Source organism: Oryzias latipes, chromosome 7 (assembly GCF_002234675.1).
Source record: "Oryzias latipes chromosome 7, ASM223467v1".
NCBI classification, from domain to species: domain Eukaryota; kingdom Metazoa; phylum Chordata; class Actinopteri; order Beloniformes; family Adrianichthyidae; genus Oryzias; species Oryzias latipes.
The window spans coordinates 22,395,266-22,414,992 of NC_019865.2; the positions used below are offsets into that span (position 1 = coordinate 22,395,266).

Genomic DNA, 19,727 nt, shown 5'->3' on the forward strand with positions numbered 1-19,727 from the left:
ATTAGCTTGAACATAACCATGTTTGCCTTATTGGAAAAGGTTGAGATTTTTCTTGTTGGCTTGAATATGTTTTTTTCCTTTGATAAATCATTTCAATGAATAAACTCAACTTGAAAAACGGAAAAAACAGATTAAAACCAATAAGTTATATAGCCTAAATACTGTAACTCATTGGATAAAAGCAAAAGCAATAAAAGGCGACTACGTTTCCCAGAATCCTTTGAGACGTCCATGCCTTAGGCGTCACGACTATATATACTGCACCAGAGAGGAATTTCTTCCTCCATTGTTACGTTGTAACAATCGGGGCCGGGGCGAGCCGGGGGAGAAAAGCGTCTTCTCGTTTGACATTTTGCAACTATTTAAGACCTCACGAAAAAGAGCAACCCACGACCTCATAGCGAGAAGACGTCGAAGTGATCCCTGCCGACCGAATCCGCCCCGGTGAGGAAAAAAAAAAGGTCAGACGAACACAAATGTCAGCGGATTTCTCCATTACAACCACTTAAAAAAAGGCGAACATCGGAAAGATTGACGACATTCAACCAAATAATTGTGCCAAAAATGTTCGGAGTTGAACCGCAGCAAACCAGATCAGATGACGCCCCTATCTTTCCGTGTTCGGTCATTTAAACGGAGAGGTATGCAATATTTAAATAAAATCCGCCCTTGTGTTCGCCTGCTGTAGATTTTCCTCATCTTTCTTTGTGTAAAACAATGAAACCAAGAAGTAGCCTGATCCAGTGAGACGTTGCAAAGCGACAATCAAGCAATAATCAGTGGGTCACCAATGCTCCGCGGCTGCAGTCCGGATACAGACGCGGCTCAGGGATCTCGCTTTTCGGGGTACAATAAGCTTCTGAAAGGGCGTTGAAAGATTGATGCGCAGTTGGTACTGGGAGGAAAAACGACCCCCCGAGTCGGCTGGATCAAGGGTTGCCCCCCGTTTCTGCTCGAGGTAAGCGGGTTCACTGCGAGTGCTTTGTGTGTGTGGATGAGACGGAGAGGCAAAATGGGGAGAGCTGGGTTTGAATGGGCAAGACCGCTCCATCCATGGGCTTATTACGCATGAAATCCAAGCAGTCCCCCACTGCGCACGGTGTGTGCGGAGGTAAAACATCACCTGCCCCACTGCCCGCAATTACAAAACCTGGTCCAGATTGTACCCTGTCAGTCTGAAAGGATCAGCCTGCTTCTCACAATGGAAAATGCACCTCTGTGGAGTTGCAGCCTTGCAACAATGCAGTCCCGGTTACATCCGGTCACACAGCAGCCATCTACTGCAACATCACAACCTCACACAGCTACAGCTCCCAGCTGCAGGGGTTCTCCAGTAAATGGGAAATAATACAACCTCCTTGCTTATCCATGGGGTTGTAAGGATGAATCGATTTCTGTTCCTACGATCCAACCGGATCAATCTGTCTGAGGCAAGTTGTTAATCGAATCGACCCATGTCCTTAAAAAAATCCAAATGATATAAATCGATTATGATCAATATGGGATAATAGCATTTGGTAAGTTTATTTTATTATAACGTCAAGACAACCAAGTGCCATCACAGCAAGGCTGGATATAAAGGGATGGGCATGGGGGGGGGGGGGGGGGGGGTTGTCCCTCTAAATGCAGTGATTGCCCCCCCCCCCAAATGTGATGTCCTGTAGAAATAAAAATGACAAAAACCCTCAAAACAAACTGAAACCCCATAAATAAACGACAAAGACACATAAGGACAGACAGACATAGAAAGAAAGAATCAGAATCTTTTGATGTCATTATGCAGTGCACAACGAAATTATTTCCAGCAGCTCTTTTCAATAAATGCCTTTACATAATAAGAAAGACTGTACAGTAAAAAAAATGATAAGCAAGAAAAAGATAAATGCAGTCTAAACAGGGCACAAACTAGTGATAGATACATTGATAGGTGAAATGATTTGATGGTAGCATGGTTTTGTTTGCATTGTTGGGGCTTGGAGGGATATGACAGCCCAACCACCCCCCAGATATTCATCACAGCAGACATGTGATGAGAGCAAAAAATAAAATAAAAATAAAGATCAATCCATCATTTCAGCCCAATTTGTGGAAACACTTTGAACTTCACAAAGACACGTGACCATGCAGTGTGGTAGAATGTTCTAACAATGTTCTGTTTTTGTTTTTTGATGTGGAAAAACGGCAGTGGATTTGACATGAATTCTTGTTTACTTGTGTGTTTGTACACATATTTAATTCACACTTGATTATCTTACAAGAATTACAAGGAAGCTGGAAAACGACACCAGCACTGTTCAGTACCAGGTATTTTTCTCTGAGTCACTCTGATTGAAGTTTTGTCTTAAGATGTCCTGGATCCATTTTAGGTCATTGAATCGGATCCTTTAAAAAAACGACTGTGAATATTTCCGTCAACCACTGATTATGATATGAATCAAATTGTTGTTTACACAAATCTTTAATCATCTTTCTTTGTACTTCTTGCTTGGTGAAAAAGAAGCTGCATTTTTTAAGTATGGCGTTAATGGGGTGTAATTTTAAGTAATGTTATTATTGTTTACAATTCTTGTCTGTGAGACCTAAATCCTTGACTTTGATTGATCTAAAGATTGGATGGATTCTGCTATTAGCAACCTTTTGTTGGTTTTTTTGAGGGCTTATAGCATAGAAGTCATTTTCTGGCAGGCTGTTTTCATAAACCAGGCTTCCCTAGTTGCCATAGTTACATTTCAAGGATTTGATAATTCATAAAGAAAAACATTTTTTTTCATAGATGAGAGGTTAAAAAGATGGAGGTGGGATACAGATGACCTGACCGCACTGATGATTGTGGTCTTGGATGACCTAGTTACCCAAAAAGGATTTTTTGCACCCTGTTTTTAAGTGTTTACTAGAGCAGATTGTGTGTTTTTGTTGTAGCTCGACCTGTGCTGCTGCTTTGTCACCCTGAGACACCAGGTTTCCATGGAGGCAGTTTCGTCCCTAAGCCTTAAACGACGATACGAAGAGGTGGACAACATCTCTCCGTGCTCCACACCTAAAGACTCAGACGATGACATCTCCAGCAGCGAAAGCGCTGATAGCTGCGACAGCCTCAACGCCCCCTCCAGCACCACCTTCACCCGTGAGGACCGCAAAAGCCATAGCACAACTTCTTTTCACAACTTTGCCATTACTCACCCGCTTCCCCGCTATGTTTTTCTGCCGTCCTCAGCCACCTCCATCCTGAGGCAGAAGAAGCCGTCGCTCGGAGGGAAGCGGGTCCGCTTCGATTTGGTCACCGTTTATTACTTTCCCCGACGTCAGGGCTTCACCAGCGTGCCCAGTCAAGGCGGGAGTTCTCTGGGCATGGCCCGACACCACTGCTCCATCAGGCACTACACCCTGGGCGAGTTTGCACGGGAGCAGGAAAGCAGCCACCGGCACACTTTGAGGCAGCACATGCGCCAGGAGAAGCTCAACGCCCGCAAGATGAAGGTACAGCTTTTTTCCTTCTACAGGATGCAGTACTCACCACGGGCAAATGGTAAATGGCGTATACTTGTACAGCGCTTTTTCTACCTACAAGGACAAAGCGCTTTTACAGTCACAGACCCATTCACCCAGTCACAAACACATTCACTCACACATTCACACACTGGTGCCTGCTGCACTGCCAAACACAGGCGCCCGCCTACCACCAGAGGCAAGGTGGGGTTCAGTGTCTTGCCCAAGGACACTTCGACTCATGGGCGGGAATCGAACCTGCAATCTTACGATCATGGGTCGACTGCCCTACCGCTGCACCACGGCCGCAGGATTGGATGCAATTTCAATGGGATTTTGCATCTGTCTGCAGGTTCACAGCTTTGACAAATCTGAATCGACCCTTTTTGGTATATTCTACAAGCTTTTTCTACCCACGACTCATTTCTTACTTTTAATGTATGCAAAGTCACATTAGATTCATGAGGTGAATGTCGGAACCTTCCAGAAATTCAACCCACACATAAAGCAAATAACAGACCCCCATCAATCATGATATAGCTCGTCCCATTTATCAGGTGGCCTCTAGAAGGGGTCAGACATAAAAGCTGGGAGCTACTAGACCGAGTGCTCTCCCATGTTTTGATTACTTTAGAAAGCTTTGAAGGTTTATAAATGTTAATTGTTTCAATTATATTTTTAATCGTCATTTTGAAACGCACGGTTGCCTTAACGAAAGCTCCCGTCGCCCACAGCTGACGAGAAACGGAACAGTAGAGTGCGCTCAGGCTGATCTTCTAACTCTGGACGATGTGTCAGACGAGGACCTCGATGTGGAAGCTGTGGAGGTGGACGACTGCTTTTTCCTGCAGCCGTTGCCCACAAAGCGGCGCCGGGCTCTGCTGCGGGCCTCCGGGATCGCCCGCATTGACGCGCGGGAGAAGGCCGAGCTCAGAGCCATCCGCCTCTCCAGGGAGGAGTGCGGCTGCGACTGCCGTTTGTACTGTGACCCCCGGCACTGCGGCTGCAGCCAGGCGGGGATCAAGTGCCAGGTAGGACCAGACAATTGGGTACAAAATGCAAAAACTAAATGAAATTCTCACTTCAGTCATCTCCTGATCTATTGTACAAGCGTTTCCAGTGGTCTTTTAATCATGAATATCCCATTTTTTGCCAAAATAAAAAAAAAACTGTGTTGATTTCTAAAAGATAGTTTCTGCAGAGCGGCAGAAGTTCATTAGAAATTCGGTTCTGAGTTGTGGGTCAGACTTTGTCACCCATCGGCTTACATACTCTCTCCCGCTAACTTAAAGACCCTCACAACCCCGACCTAATGTTATTGCTGCAACAAAAATTGCAAGAAATGTTGGAGCCATCCAGCTCTACAGTTTTTTACCAGATTCCAGCTCAGACGAGGAAAACAAAGACGTACATGGATGTATTTGTCTGCAAGTGGATGCATAAGAATGGAGCGGAGCAGGAAGTTTGTGGCCCACCCAACGAATTCTATATCTAACAAATACGATCGTTTTCATTCAGCATTTTTCGGCTGCTTTTCGTTCACAACAATTTGAATAAAGAAATACTCTGAAATGCAATTTTAGGCTGAATTTTCTTTATACATGTCCTCCATCATCAGAAAAATGTCACAAGAATATGTTAAAAACATCATTTTCATTGGAGTGGGACTCAAATATCCAATTCAGAAATGGATCAAATCAAAGATGACTTCAGTTTCAGTCACTGAACTCTTTGGGTCCATGTGTCACGATGCACGGGTGGCTCGAGAGCCGGTAGGACCCAGATGCAGAGGCGGAGGCACGAGGATCAGGGACTAGTGGTTTTAATACGCAAAAATAAACAAAAGGCGCTGCAGAGCAGGTTCACAGAACAAAAACAAAAACTTACTTGGCGTGGCATGAAACATGGACGAGGCAAGAAACAGGAACATGGACTAGACAGGCCAGGATGACATGAACACCATAACAGAGCTAATGGACCAGCACAGGAGGAAGGCAGAGACAAGACTTAAATACAGACAGGGCAGACAAGACACAGGTGAAAACGATCAGGACAGATGGGGACCAAAGGAAGGAAAACTCAAGAAACAAGACAAGACAGGAAACCTTTCAAAATAAAACAGGAAACAGAAACAAAACAAGACAGAACAAGAACTAAAACGAAAAACAAGACACAACAAACTCAAACCATGACACCATGAAAGGAGTGAATCATGTTTGCAGAAGTTTATGTTCTCACGTTTGTGTGCAAGTTGACGGTGAATCATTCAGAAGTTGTTTATGATTAAAGAAAATGAGAAAATGTCCATCTAACTTTGTTATAGTATTTTTTATTCTACTTCATTTGTAATAACATTTGGTTAAAGTGAATTCAACTTGATGACATTAAATGACAGTAAATTACACAGCATGCTGACATGAACCATGTTTGTTTTGTTACAATCACTGACTATACTGGTCTGAGTGCCCCCCACCCTCACCCCCCAAAAAAATACAAAGCCAAAACAAAATCCCAGTTATTACTCACTTATTCTATTTGTCAGAATAACCTTTTTGTCTTGATAATCCTACATTTTTATCAATAATATTTTTGTGCAAGTTCTTCAACCTATAAACTGACCAATCAGATGCCTTAGTAAAAGTAGATTCCGTGTCGAACATTCCAAACATTTAATTGACAGATTCTCCTAAGGCCACTAAGTGGTGGGGGTGTGGCCTTCCAACAAGCTCAAGAGGGGTTGCCATAGAAATGCTGACTCAGACCAATCACAGCTTATGAACCATTTCTGGTTCTAACTTTGCGACGTCTGTACTAAATGGAATTCTATGGGAGCCAGAATTAGCCATTTACTATGGGTGATGTAACATTCACTCAGTCCAGTTCTCATGTACAGTCAGTGGTTATAAACCCCAAACATCTGATAGGAACTTTTTTTTGCTCAGATGTATGTCAGATCATTTTTTAGTTGGGGCTAGCATTTGGGGCATCGGATGTCTTGGAGGGTATCGACCTTTGTTGCGATAAACAAAAGGAGTGAAACTTAAATGACCTCTTGCTTTTTACCGCCCAGGTGGATCGGATGTCATTCCCGTGCGGATGCTCGAGGGACGGCTGCGGGAACATGGCGGGCCGCGTCGAATTCAACCCCCTGCGCGTCAGAACTCACTACCTGCACACCATCATGAAGCTGGATTTGGAGAAACGGCGGTTGCTCATAAGCGAGGCCGGGGAGCAGTATGCCGAGTCAGACCCCACCTCCTCCCCCTCCTCCACTTGCCCCACGTCCCCGACTCTGTCCACCAGCACTGGGCTAGACTCAGAGCTGGAGGAAAGCGAAGTGCAGGCGGTGGAGGAGGTCCACGATTTCATGGCGGCGCAGGATATACTGGAGCGAGAGAACGAGACGGCCGTGCTGCACCTGCAGAGTGCTGTGGAGCAGGAGAGGAGGGAGAGGGAGGAGGCAGAAGGGCAGGCAGTGCAGCGGGAGCTGAGTGCTCCCGCGCAGCAGCGCCTGTGCCTCCTCCCCAGTGCATTAAGGGAGGAGCTAACCAAGCAGGGAGATGTGCCAGGTGTAGATCAGGTCCTCCTGCAGGGGCCCTTCCCCACAGGGGCCACTGTGCTGTGCATCTCTGATAACCAAGAGGAGAGTCCCTCTGACCTCCTCAAAGACTCCACCCCTCTGCTCTACTATCAGCTCAGTCCCATTGAGCCCGGAGCCTTTGAGACGCTGCCCAAACCGGAGGAAGAGGAGCAGGAGGCGGTGTTTGCAGAGAGAAAACTAGAAGAAGAGTTCAAGGGAGAAGGAATCAGCTCCAGCAGAGGAGAGGAATCTTTGACCAGCGTGGTTTTCCACTCAGAGGAGCGTGCAGCGGCCCGCACGCCTGAGCAGAACGTCCAGAAAGAGCTGCAAGAGCCCTGCTCGGAGAGAGAAGCTGACCCACTGCCTCCAGAAGTTTAGCATCAACTTCTCCGTAGATATTTTGCACAACCGCTTCATCTTAGAAGAGAAAGTTTCATTATTCCACACGTATTACTGCTTTCATCGCCACATGTTCAAGTGTAGTCGCTGAAATATGTGCAGAACGAAGCGTTGTTACGATCCAACAGAGGAGAGATGCTGAAAGCACATGCAGACAGATCACTCCCCAAAAAAGGAAAAAAAATGCGTTTTTTAAAGGCAGCATTGGTGTATGAGAGGTTATTATGGGGCCTTAATGGAAAAAAAATGTATGAAGGAGTGCAGCATGTTTGTTCTTTTCCAACACAGTGCGGACATAAGCCTTTCCCTGGGCGGTGAATAAAGATATCGACACTAAACACAAATAGTTTTTTGGCGTGCTGAGATTCCTGCCGCCTCACTGTCCGTTAACAGCACGCCGTGCCGAGCCAAAATGAAGGCCTCTGATTAGTATCCTCTGCTAAATATAGACCTAATAATCCTGGAATTACTTGTCTTTGTGTACTGTATATGCATTTGCAATGTGCAAGAGAGCTGCTTTTCTGACCTGTATGCACATTGAGGACAGACAACGTTGTGGCGCCGGATCAGCACCGGCCTTAGCCGGCGCTCCGGCTCACGTGGACTGCTTGTACGAGTGCAGTCTATTTGTCAAGAAATAAAGAAAAAAAAAAAGACGAAAAAATGTTACTTATAGTTGAAATCCAGATGAAATCTTTGGTTATTATGTCTATTGTGGATTAGTTGCTGTTGAAGGAGATGTTTTTTTTTTTTTTTTTTTGGTTTGTTGTAACGCCATGTGCTGAAAAACCACGTTAACTGGGATGTTTGCGTCTCCGAGAGCTGATTCTGAATCAAGCCAAATGTCAAGATGAAGACAATAACGGGAAGAAGAATCCAAACTGCATCTCTTTACTCTAGGAAACACAAATGTGACGCCACTTTTGGTTTTGTGCAACTGTTGTGTGTGGCATATATGTGTCTGTGCTCTTATGTGTGTGTGTGTGTGAACAGTAGAGGGGAAAGGAAGGAGTGTGTGCCTGCGTGTGTGTGTATTCGCTGTTTTAGATTTGGGGCTTTAAAACCTGGAAGGTGCTGATGTCGGAGATCTTCTCCCTGCCACCGTGACATAATGAAACTAGAATGACCCCAGAGCCCCCTTCTGGAGGGAGGGGGGTTCAACGCAATATGTGATTAGAGACTGAGCTCTTTTTTCGTGACTGACTGTAAATGCTAGCGTGTAACTTTTTTTTTGTTTAAGCGTCTTTTTGAGCTACGTCTGAGTAATACTGATCTGCATAAGCAAGCCGACACTTCTTACACCAAGTCAGTCCTATGTTTTGTTGCCTGAGGTTCCTGCTGTCGCCCACGGCAACGGCTCGCCCGACACAGGATGCACTTCTGTGTATAAGCTGTCTGATGTATTTGTTTGCCTTTTTTATTGTCTTAATATAATCCTGGTTTCAAACCTAACTATGTGATGCTCCTATCCTCCATCAAACTTTAAAAAAAACGTTTTAAAAAAAATGTTTAAAAAATTGCAGCCTCTGGTCGTTGTGGTGAAGCTGCAGATTTATTATAGCCCTTTTTTGTTTGCGTGACTTGACTTGATATAGTACCATCTTTGAAGTGACGATGGTGACACGCTGTTGTGATGCTTCTGTCTTTGGCTTTCTACTAATAGATTTAGGTTTGGGACCACTGCGCCTCATTTGCAGCAGTACTCTGTGACTGTGTGTGTTTCTACGTGTGAAAGCGGGTGTGCGAGAGACTTCAGTTTCAGAAAACTTCATTTAAAAGCTGAGATCTACTCTCATAATAACTGTTGCCTAAAGTGGCCAAAAGGGTTTTTATACAAAACTAAAACAAAAAAACAAAAGAGAATAAAGTTCACTTTGAAAAAAGAAAAAGGTTGATTTTGTGTTGTTTATGATTTCTTAATGTTTTGGATAGCTTACATGTACACTGTGGAGGAGTGGTTAACACTGTTGCCTAAAAGCATAAAGGTCCAAGTTTGAATCCCAGCTGGGTCCTTTCTGTGTGGAGTTTGTATGTTCTCCTCATGCAAGAGTGGGTTTTCATGCTTCATAGGTTAATTGATTCTTTTAAACCAATGTGTGGCCCTTCAAAGGACTCCCACATTGTCCAGGGTGTACCCCTACTTTGCCCTAAATCAGTTGGGATAGGCTCCAGCAACACCTGTGACCTTACACAGCAGGAAGAGATGGTGATGGAGCACAGATTTTTGTATGCAATTAAATTCCGGAACCTTTTTCTCATGCACAATTTTCTGGTTGCAACTATATTTTTGATGCTAACCAAGCTGATATAACACAGAGACGAAATAAATGTGGGCTGCATGGTGGAACAGTGGTTAGCACTCATGCCTGACAGCGAGAAGACCCTGGTTTGAGTCCCAGCTGAGATCTTTCTGTGTACAGTTTACGTTCTCCCCTTGCATGCGTGGGTTTTCTCCAAGCACTTCCTCCCACAGTCCAAAAACATGCTTCATAACTTAACTGGTGTCTCTAGATTGTCCCTAGGTGAGCATGAGTGATTGTGTGTCCTGCAATAGACTGGCGACCTGTTGAGGGCATACCCCTCCTTTGCCCAACAGTAGGCAGGACAGGCTCTGATGACCCTGTGACCCCAAAAGGGACATAGTGGGTTAAGAAGATGGATGGATAAGATAAATGTGGGCACGGCAAATCTACAGAGCAGCATTTGCTCTAATGTACACATAGGGACTAAAAGTAAAGGTTTATTTCAAAATCATCAAATTATAATTTTCCATTTTGCCTTTCAAGTATCTTATTTTGTAGTCTCCATGTTGAACTTATAACCTGCTTGCCAAAATTACAATAGAATAATATTGTAATGCACATTCTTCTAATTTGGGACAGAAATTGTGCTTTCAGCTGCAATAAAACCTCAAAGGTGCATTGCAGCAGTTCTACCAAAGTGTGACCTGCTGAGAGCAAAGGAAAAACATTTGAAGAAAATGTAAAAATGCTGTCAGCCCACGTAACTCGTGTCACCAGGGAAACAAGAATCCTAGTCAATTGACAGCCTCAGGGATATTGGGAAAAAAAAACTTTTCTGACTTCTGAATCATAAAAAACTAGCAGGAAAGATATCGACAACAGGAATCAATGTGATGAAAATGTCAGGAAAAATCAGATTTATGAACAAAAAAATCCTTAAAGATTACAGAGTTTGACATTTAGCTACTAAAAGCCTTCCAAAACAAACACAATTTCATTAAGAAAAAAACTTATTTTATTAATAGATATAAATTAATCCGATCCACAATCATTACATCAAGTTGAATGTACTAAACGGTGTTGAATCATCATTCTGCTGTTTCCAGATCGAAACACACTCTTCTCCATAGTAAGTTTATGTCTATTATTTATGTTCTTCAGCAATGTTGATTTTAATAATACCCCTTAGGTTATCTTCAACATTTATGTAGTTTTATTAAAAAATGTTCATTACAGTGCAGTCCCTGCAAAAAGTAAAAACAGTTTCACTAATAATTCTTTAAAAATTTCCAACAACTTTCAGTGAATGGATTTGTTTAAATGTACAAAATGAAAATAAGTGGAAAAACATTATTCAGTAATCAGAATTTTTTCCTCCACTATATGCACATGTCAATGTTCACATAAGACAAGTTATGCAATATGCTCAATGACCTCTAGATGGCAGTATGAGAGCTTCTCTCTTCAGCGCCATTGTTCAAAGGCATTAAGACAGTTTACTGTACTGTACATCCTATGGATCCAGTTTCCACCATCAAGTCTAACAGACATCTGATTGATTTTAGTATAAAAAAACAAGTAAACATGTCCAACACATATCTACTTTACATTAGAGACTTTGGAACTCCCTTTTAAAAACATAAAAATTCATCTACACTTTTCAAATGATAAAGCACTGTAATGTCAGATTTTACTATAGTTTTGCCGCTCATTTAATGTATCAACACTAATTTTTGCGTAAGACATTACCCTACACCTGAACATTGAAATGATACGGGTCATCTGAGGCCAATTTCCTGAAGGAATGACTCATGAGCTTTTATTTTGTCAGTTCTTGACTACGTGTCATTAATTATTGCAAGAAAGTAAAAAAAGTTAAGAGGCAAGAAACCCCTTAAAACCAACTTCAAATTCAAAGGTGCTCTAACTGACAGAAGAACAAAAGAAACGTTTATACGCCTCTCATGATGGTTTTTTAATTAAAACCAGCGTGCAGCACATCCATTAGTACGGTAATTATTTCTGGGATGAAAACAAACAGGTTTTTAAAAATGTAGTTTGTTTTTCACATTTTTGCCATGTTCAGCTGAAAGAAAAGGTCAAAAACAGAAACAGATGAGCTCTGGTACCTGTGGAACAACAACGGTTCAGAATTATGCATCACCATCTTTTATTTGTTTATTTTTCTTCCCCTTATGTTTTACTTCTCCAATAGCCAGAAGGATACTTGGTAGTTCCAGGCTGGTGATTGATAAAGTCTGAAGAAACATTTTATTTATAAAATGAAAAAGAAGAAAGGGAAGACAAATAGAAGTCTTCTAAAGAAAGTTTTTCTTCCTGACAGCATCTTTGCAGGGCTATTGCGAGTAACGGGTTGCTCAGTGACGTATGTGAATGGAAAGTTGCCTCACCCCCTCACTTCACTCTCCAAAGCTGAAAGCTCCATAGCAGCGCCTGGAAATAATGCTTTTCCCCTCCTCGTCTGTGACGCCAGCACAATGGCATCATCAGACCTTCACTGAAAGCTGGTCTCTCTTCACTGTTAAAACAAAAAACAAAAAAACCTGACTGGTGGTGTTTTCTCTGGTCGGAAATTCTGTTCACATCCTAGCTCAACTGAGGGAAACCCAGATCTTTGGCTCAAAATTCACTTCAGTCTCAGGGGAGGGGTTTGAAATAACTCGGATAAAGAAACTGATAAAAAAAATCAACACAGAAAGTGAACTGCTTACGTTTTGCTGCCTAACTCCAAACAAACAACCATTGAAAATGAATACTTTAGGCGTTATTAAGGCTTTACATATATATTAACTAACATGTTGTTGATGCAGACAGAACACTAAGCAGTTGCATAGGGAATCTTTCATCAATATTCTTTTTTTTTGTATTAAGGATGAGTAAACATGAATTAACTGTTAACTAATACATTCAAAAATACACTTAAAGTGTCTGTTAACACTTTAATTAATGCTTAATTATGCGTTAACTAATGTTAATAATTGGACCATTATTACAAAATATTACCCTGTTTGTTTTTCAATCATCTAAGAAAAATGAATCAACGAAGGCATACATGATGCCTACAGAAGACATAAAGTTTACACCTGGGTTACTTTGACAGCTAAATCTAATTGAAAAAACCTTTTCTAGACTTACCAGCATTCAGAAGCTGAAGTGTTTGCTCTTCATTTTTGGGGAAACAAATGCCCTCTTAAAAAAAAAAAAAGCTCAATTATTTTTCTCTAAAACCACAAACCTTCCTTTTAATCTTTTGTTGTTTTGGAGCTGTTTGTGGATGGATTTAGTTGATTTTGTAACAACAGAGAGCGACCCTTGTTTGTTGATACTGCCCACTGATAAGAAGGGTAGAAGAACTATGAGTTTTAAAATAAAATACTGAAAAAGAAAAAAAAAACTTTTGGTAAAGTTTCCCAACAGAACATCGGCTGCCACAGATTTGAATGATATTGACAGAAACATGGAAACATTCAAACATCCAAACCCTGTGAATTTACAAAACTGTAACTACTGCACGAGTATCATAAATAATAACATAACCCAATCATTTACAGACAAGATTGTATAGTTTATGTGGTGAAACATTAAAATCCTGTAGTCAGTGTTAAATGGATTCATCCCATTTAAAACAGCTTGGTGCGTGACACCTGTGCCTCTTTTGCACTGTTCATTTTCTTTCCATCCTTCTTCAGAACTTGCTGAATTCCTTTCGGGGTCACAGGGCTACGAGGCCAGATCCCTCTTTGTGTGCTTTTCAGAATCATGAGACTGATGTGGCCTCGTGCAGAGTTGCCTGAGCCAACCCAGCTACTGTTGAGCAAAGCAGGGTACACCCCGAACAGATCGCCAGTCTGTTGCTGGGCCACACACTCACATGCACATCTATTAGAGACGCCAATTAACCTAAGAAAACATGTTGTTGGACTGTGGAGAAAACCAACGCATGCACTGGGAGAACAAGCAATCTCCACACAGAAAGATCCCAACTGGGATTTGAACCGAGGCTTCCTTACTGCGAGGCACCATGCAGCCCCCATTCACTTTCAATGTAATTTCTGACTGCAGAACATTGTTCTTTGTATCAATAAAATGCTTAGCCATGTAAAACAGAAAGACTGAAATGAAAATCTACACTGAGTCTTTGAAATTTTGCCCAATTTTTAACTGAACTGTCAAATCTGACACAACTTTCATCTTGATTGATAAAAACTAACAAGAAACCACAGGAACTTCAGCATCTAAAGTTCTGTTTTTAGCAACAATACTTTAATTTAATACATATTTTTTGGAGTTCAACATTGTGAAACTTTCTGGATCAGAAAAGGAAACACTGTTACGGAAACACAAGACTGTTTTTTAGAGTTACATACGTGCATCCTCTTCAGTTACACCATGTTTGACATGCAGCCCATCATTAGCCTTTTGTTCTGACATGAGTAAAATGTTGCGTTTAATTCCTCTGTGATGTGCAGCTGCGGCTTTGACTCAGCTCTGGAATGGGTTTGAAATTGCAACGGCACACCAAAGCCAAAAGCAGAGGATTTCTATTATATCCTCCTGCTCTGAGATGGTACAGCTGGAAGAAGAAAAGAGAAAGCAGTGCCGGACAGAACCAGAAAAACAGCTGCGGACACACAGCTGGACGAAACATGCTGCAACCAGTGCTGCCTACTGGTATGCAGAGACAGGTTTGTTAGTAGCAATTATTATTATGAACTAGAAAAACCTTTTTTTATGTAATGTAATTAAAAAAAACCTACAATTGAAGACCTTGCAACATGGTTTGGTGTCCGTAAAGTGGAAGCCTAAACATTAGTTCACTCGCAAAGCATGAAGGAGAGCAGTCAGTGACTCACCTAACTGACCCCAGGGACAGGGAGCATGAAGGGGAGCTGTCAGTAGCTGCGTTTACATGGACAAAAGTAATCGGAATAAACACCTAATCAGAATAAAAATGCGTCACGTAAACACGCCGTTTGGAATACTTTGGCCCGATCAGACTCATTTGGATCAAAATTTCTTTCCGATCGAGATATGTGGATTATGCCGATTGATGATCAGATCGTGGTGCATAAGCAGTTGTGGGTCACTACTGCACTGGTTTTACGTCATGCATGGACGGTGTGGCGTTCTAGAGAAGGCTTTGGAGCGCAAACAGGGCCGGTCACCTGCTCCACCTATGCGAAGCATGTCTCTGAGCAGAGCAGTTGGACTCGTAGCTTTGTGTTTGCAAGCAGGAGAGGGTGCTTTGTCACAGTGTGTGTCTTCCGACCGCAGTTCGTCGGGCTGCTCTGCATGAACGATCTGCCGGACTCAGAAGAACCGTGTCTACCGCGAGAAATGTGTCTCCAAGCAGAGGAGCGGCTTTAAGACATGTGTGAGCTAACAGGGGCGGCTTTTGAATGCAGAAATGCAGCACAGTCCTGAGAAACCGTGCAAACAATTATGTGAATTCATGTTTCCAATCGCTTGCAGACAAAATAAACGCTGATGTTATTCCCACATAGTTACGTGCAGCCAAGATGCACATTGCATCATTGCCCGCACGGATTTTAACCGCATCCACTGCTAGATGTTGTTAGCACGTATTAGTCTAACCCTAACCCTTCTTCCAGCTCCCTTGCGCCAAGAAAAAAATCACGGATTAAAAAAAATTATGAGCGAACAAGCACTTAATAACAATAATAACAATAATAAAAGCACGTTTAGAAGATCATCTCACTCTACACTGCAGATTTCTTTGTTTACAACAGAACTCAATGTTTCTTTCTTCTACGGTTGTTTCTGGTATTTTAGAGAGTTCTGCTCATCTCCATCCAAATGATTTATTCCGACCGAAAGTTTGCTGTATGTAAACGTTTCTTTTAATCGAATAAGGTTTTTTGGGCCCATGTACACAGTTCATTTCGAATCCACATGTAGCCACAGCTACTGACTCACCTCACTGACCCCAGGGTGAAGGAGCATGAAGGGGAGCAGTCAGTGATCCCCCCTCACTGACTCCAGGTACATAGAGCATGAAGAGGAACAGAGACCTACCTCCCAGACAGCTAAGTTGAAGAGGAGCAGCCCTTGTTACTCTTCCTGGGAAGAAGACACACAAAGAAGTGTGACCCTGGCAATGCCTCTCAGGAACAGGTAAGATAATGGCTCAAGCAAAGTTGCAAGAAATCTGGCATGGTGTGGTGTAGAAAGAATTTCCTAATCAGTTTCAGGTTTAATCGGTTCAGGTCGTTCAGAGGTGGTTAATGACAAATAATTCAACCTGTTTCGGATCCCATCACTTTGTTCCTAACCGCGTTATCTGATGAATTTCATGAAGTTTGCATACATTTTTGTGGCAGACAAGAAAAACCTTCATTACTGCTCAGTCTGTTAAATGGTCAAATTTTACATTCAAGTGTCTTCATCTGCTCTGAAAGAATGGGTCGTTCTATTTAAAATGATATTAAACTCAGCTGTCAAAAATCTGGAATTCTGACAACAAAGTTGGGACATTTGTGGAGATCTATCTTTGTATTATGGAAGACGTTTAAAAATCTGGGAAAGGATGTAGAGTCACTTCCTGTCTGTGTGGCCCATTCCCTTTTGGACCATTAAGTGAATCACGTAAAAGTCCCAGCCTGTGGCAAATATCTAACCTCTGCCACTGCAGTCAAGCTGTTTTCGCTGAAATTTAAGCCATATTACAACATTTTTCCTGACTGCTTTCTGATAAAAACTCAGTGTGAGACATTTGTGCAATGTTGCGCTGGGAAAGCAGCATTTTTTTCCCCATCAAATGGTCATAGTTGAAGAAACAAGCGGTAACATGAAGATGTTATCAAAACGTCTTCACAAAACACTCGCCACATTTATTGGGATAGGTAAAAATACTAAACTAAATCAATAGTTAATAGTCATAAACAGTATCAGAACACAACCCCACACTGAGGGCAGAGAAAGGGCTCGTTTAATAGGGGGCCGACAATTAGAAAGGTGGAGATGACTGTAACTGTGAAAATTAGTGTTTTGGCCATTAAGGAGGGCTGCCCTGCTTGAGTAACAAACTACCTTGCTGTTTGATGGTGAACTGACTTGGTTCCAGTTTTGATTGTTTTTATTTAGCTTTAAACATCTCTGCAATCCGACTCTGCTGCTCTATCCATGAATAAACCCTTTTTAGGAACAAACAAGGATCTTCTGACTTTTCTTAAATTCATTGGGTTGTACTAAAGAAGACAAAAGAAACAAAATACTCGAATGATGCAACAAAACACAACACTATGGAGCGGTCTCAATAAAAAAGGAAATATTCGTAAAATGACCATTTTCTGCCCTTCCCTTTACCTTTCCTCTCCTCTTCTGTCCTTTTGCTTATTCATTACTTTCTTTATCTTCTTTTTGAGTTCCTTTGGTTCTGTTCTTCTTTTTCCTGTTTTGTCTACCTGCACGATAGTTGTGTTGTTGTGTAACTTACATTGTTAGAATTTTGTGTGAGATAGTTTTCTTTTCTTTGATTAGATTACAGTATAATGATAATGATCATTTCAACGCGTGCCCTCTTGTCTTATACGTAGAGCCTGAAAACTGACTTTGAAATGTTTTTTAGCTACGAGTGGATGACAGTTTTGAACGTGGAAGCCTGAAACACAGATTTAGATGCGTTCAAATTGAATTGTCATTGGAAGTGGCCGCTTAACCCTTGTGCTATCCTATGGGGTTAAGATTACCATTGACGTGTTCTCCCTACCATGACAAAAGTGGATAAAGGTGGAAAGATTTCATGTAATCCATGGACACCAGTGAAGATCACAAATCATTGAAGAATAAAGGTTCAGCGCAATGTCTAGTGGGTCTAGATGACCCAACTCCCAATGTCAAAGTGCCTAGGATAGCACAAGGGTTCAACGCGCATTGCCCAAGGCAGTGTGAACGCAGCTTCACTGTTCCATTGGAACAGACTATCAAAAGTCTCTATTATTTGTCATATTACAATGAAATGTTAAACAGATCCGCTTATCCTTTGGATTTATCCACAACTGTTCATTCTGTTGGACATCTGCTTTTTGTCAGATTCTATCTTTTTGTCATCACAGCCAAACAGAGAACTAGAAGGAAGTCCGACCAGCAGGAATATTCATTCATTTCAAGCGATAACTGAGACTGATGGGGCATTCCCGAGAAACATCAGAGGACACTGATGTGATCTTGACACAGATTTACTGGACTCCCATGACAGTCGACATCCTGGGAAATGATCAAATGCTACAGTAGAAACCCAAAACGCCTTTTCCTGGGGTTGAACTCCTGGGAAGCGAGACTACGACTTCTGAACAGAGATGTGGAGCTCAAACTGCCATAAATTTTTGAAGTAGGGACATGAAATGGAGAGCAGCAAAGTAGTTAATGAATAGGTCGTGATGTGCCTCACTTCACCCTGTGGAGTTGTTTCCCACAGGCTCACTTGCTTCTTCAGGTCATTGCTTGAGAACTAAAAGCTCAAGTTGTGACCTCAAAGATCCTTTAACACATTCAATTAGAGTAGTTCTTCCTGAAGCCTCAGAAACAAAAGAACTAAATCTGGGTTGTAAGTCTGGAACTTTTAGATGTTTTGACTACTGTAGTTTTAATGGATCCATTTAGCTCATTACGAACCCTCTCATGTAAAGACTCTGTTTCATATCACACTGAGAGTTGAGTGCTTCATATCTGTGACGAAAAGACCCCCCCCCCCGCTCTGCTGTTAATCTGCTTCCTGTACAGGAAGTGTTTTACAGGATAAGTCAGCTGCATGTTCCATTTGAAAGGGAAGCTGACTTTTTGAATCAAAACATGTTTTCCTTATTGTTTAGTTCTGCCACCATTGTGCACAACCCCCAAAAATGTTGTGTTCTTACTAATATTTGTCCACTTTGTAAATGTCACATTTTTAAAGACCCACTTTGATAAAAATTGTGTTTTGGTGTTTTTATCGTGTTTTTGTGGTCCATTTTCTCATTATGGAGGACATCTATAAAGAAAATTAGGCACAAAATTACATTTCTGAGTATTTTTCAAAATGCAGTTTTGAAAAATATTGTATTTGTGATGTAGAAAATATGCCAGGTGGGGTTCACTCCATTAATTTACAGACAAAATGATCCATGTAGGTCCCTGTTTTCCTCATCTGAGCTGGCATCGGACTCAAACCTTTTCGGCTGATAGCTCCAATATTGCTCGCCATTTTTGTAGCACCAGGAATATTCAGTTGGGGGTGTGAGGGGCAGTAAGCCAGCAGGAGAAAGTGTAAACAGTGAGCTCTCAGTCACGGTAGATGAGAAGGGGGAGGCAGATTTTCTCTGCGCTAGCGGTTTGGCTCACAACTCAGAGGTGAATTGCAATTGAACTCCTGCTGCTCTGCAGAAACTATGTTCTAAAAAGGGATGCAGATTTTAGCTAAAAATGGCATAATCAGAATAAAAAGACCTCTGGGAACATGCTAAAATTAGAGCGAACAATGAACGAATTGAAACTTAAAGGCTGGACCAGCCATCTGTTTAATCCTTGAACAGAAAATAGCTGGAACCTACTGGTAGCACAATGATAATCCTTTTCAAAACCACACTTTGCATCTCCATTTGCATGCCTATATTGAGGTTCAAAGTTTGCCAGCCCATTTGGTTGCCGTATAAAATGTTTGCAAAGTGCATGCATTTACATTCTTTTTGTAATATTTAAAGACTATTGAGTTAAGGTCAATTTTGTCTGTGAATAAAAAATACTTCTAATGAATTTTTGCTGCACTGAAAGGCAGCTAGCTCTTAGCTTTGTCTTCAGTTCTCAGTGTCTCAGGAGCTGGTGGGGTCGGACCCAAATATGCAGGAGACTTGGTTTGTTGGCAGAAACTAAAACATTAAATAAATAAAAGTAAACATGACAAAACTATGGGAGCAACAAAAATGTGGCAAAGCAGAAAAGATGACCGGACCGAAACGAACACCAGATACTTACTTACAATTAATTACAGGTAATTACAGGTA

At 41.9% G+C, this 19,727-nt stretch overlaps 1 protein-coding gene across 4 annotated transcripts; it reads left to right on the forward strand.

Annotated features, from left to right (window-relative positions):
• Positions 1–254: 254 nt before the first annotated feature.
• Positions 255–9,354, forward strand: csrnp2 (cysteine and serine rich nuclear protein 2). 4 transcript variants are annotated; one of them, XM_023956825.1, is made up of 6 exons: positions 255–958; positions 2,259–2,304; positions 2,920–3,124; positions 3,215–3,477; positions 4,221–4,517; positions 6,557–9,354. In XM_023956825.1, exons 1-6 carry the CDS (start codon positions 882–884, stop codon positions 7,442–7,444), a joined length of 1,776 nt encoding a protein of 591 aa, XP_023812593.1. In that variant the 5' UTR covers positions 255–881; the 3' UTR covers positions 7,445–9,354. The 4 variants fall into 4 exon arrangements, with proteins under 4 accessions (XP_023812593.1, XP_023812594.1, XP_023812595.1 ...); XM_023956826.1 differs by having other exon boundaries at positions 2,959–3,124; XM_023956827.1 differs by lacking the exon at positions 2,259–2,304 and having other exon boundaries at positions 257–958.
• The last annotated feature ends 10,373 nt before the right edge of the window (positions 9,355–19,727 follow it).

Bases quoted from the DNA above. Each gene is read 5' to 3' on its own strand.
- csrnp2 (XM_023956825.1), top strand. From the start codon at position 882: ATGCGCAGTTGGTACTGGGAGGAAAAACGACCCCCCGAGTCGGCTGGA. The intron at 959-2,258 runs GTAAGCGGGTTC...TTATCTTACAAG, and splicing joins GCCCCCCGTTTCTGCTCGAG to AATTACAAGGAAGCTGGAAA. The intron at 4,518-6,556 runs GTAGGACCAGAC...TTTACCGCCCAG, and splicing joins AGGCGGGGATCAAGTGCCAG to GTGGATCGGATGTCATTCCC.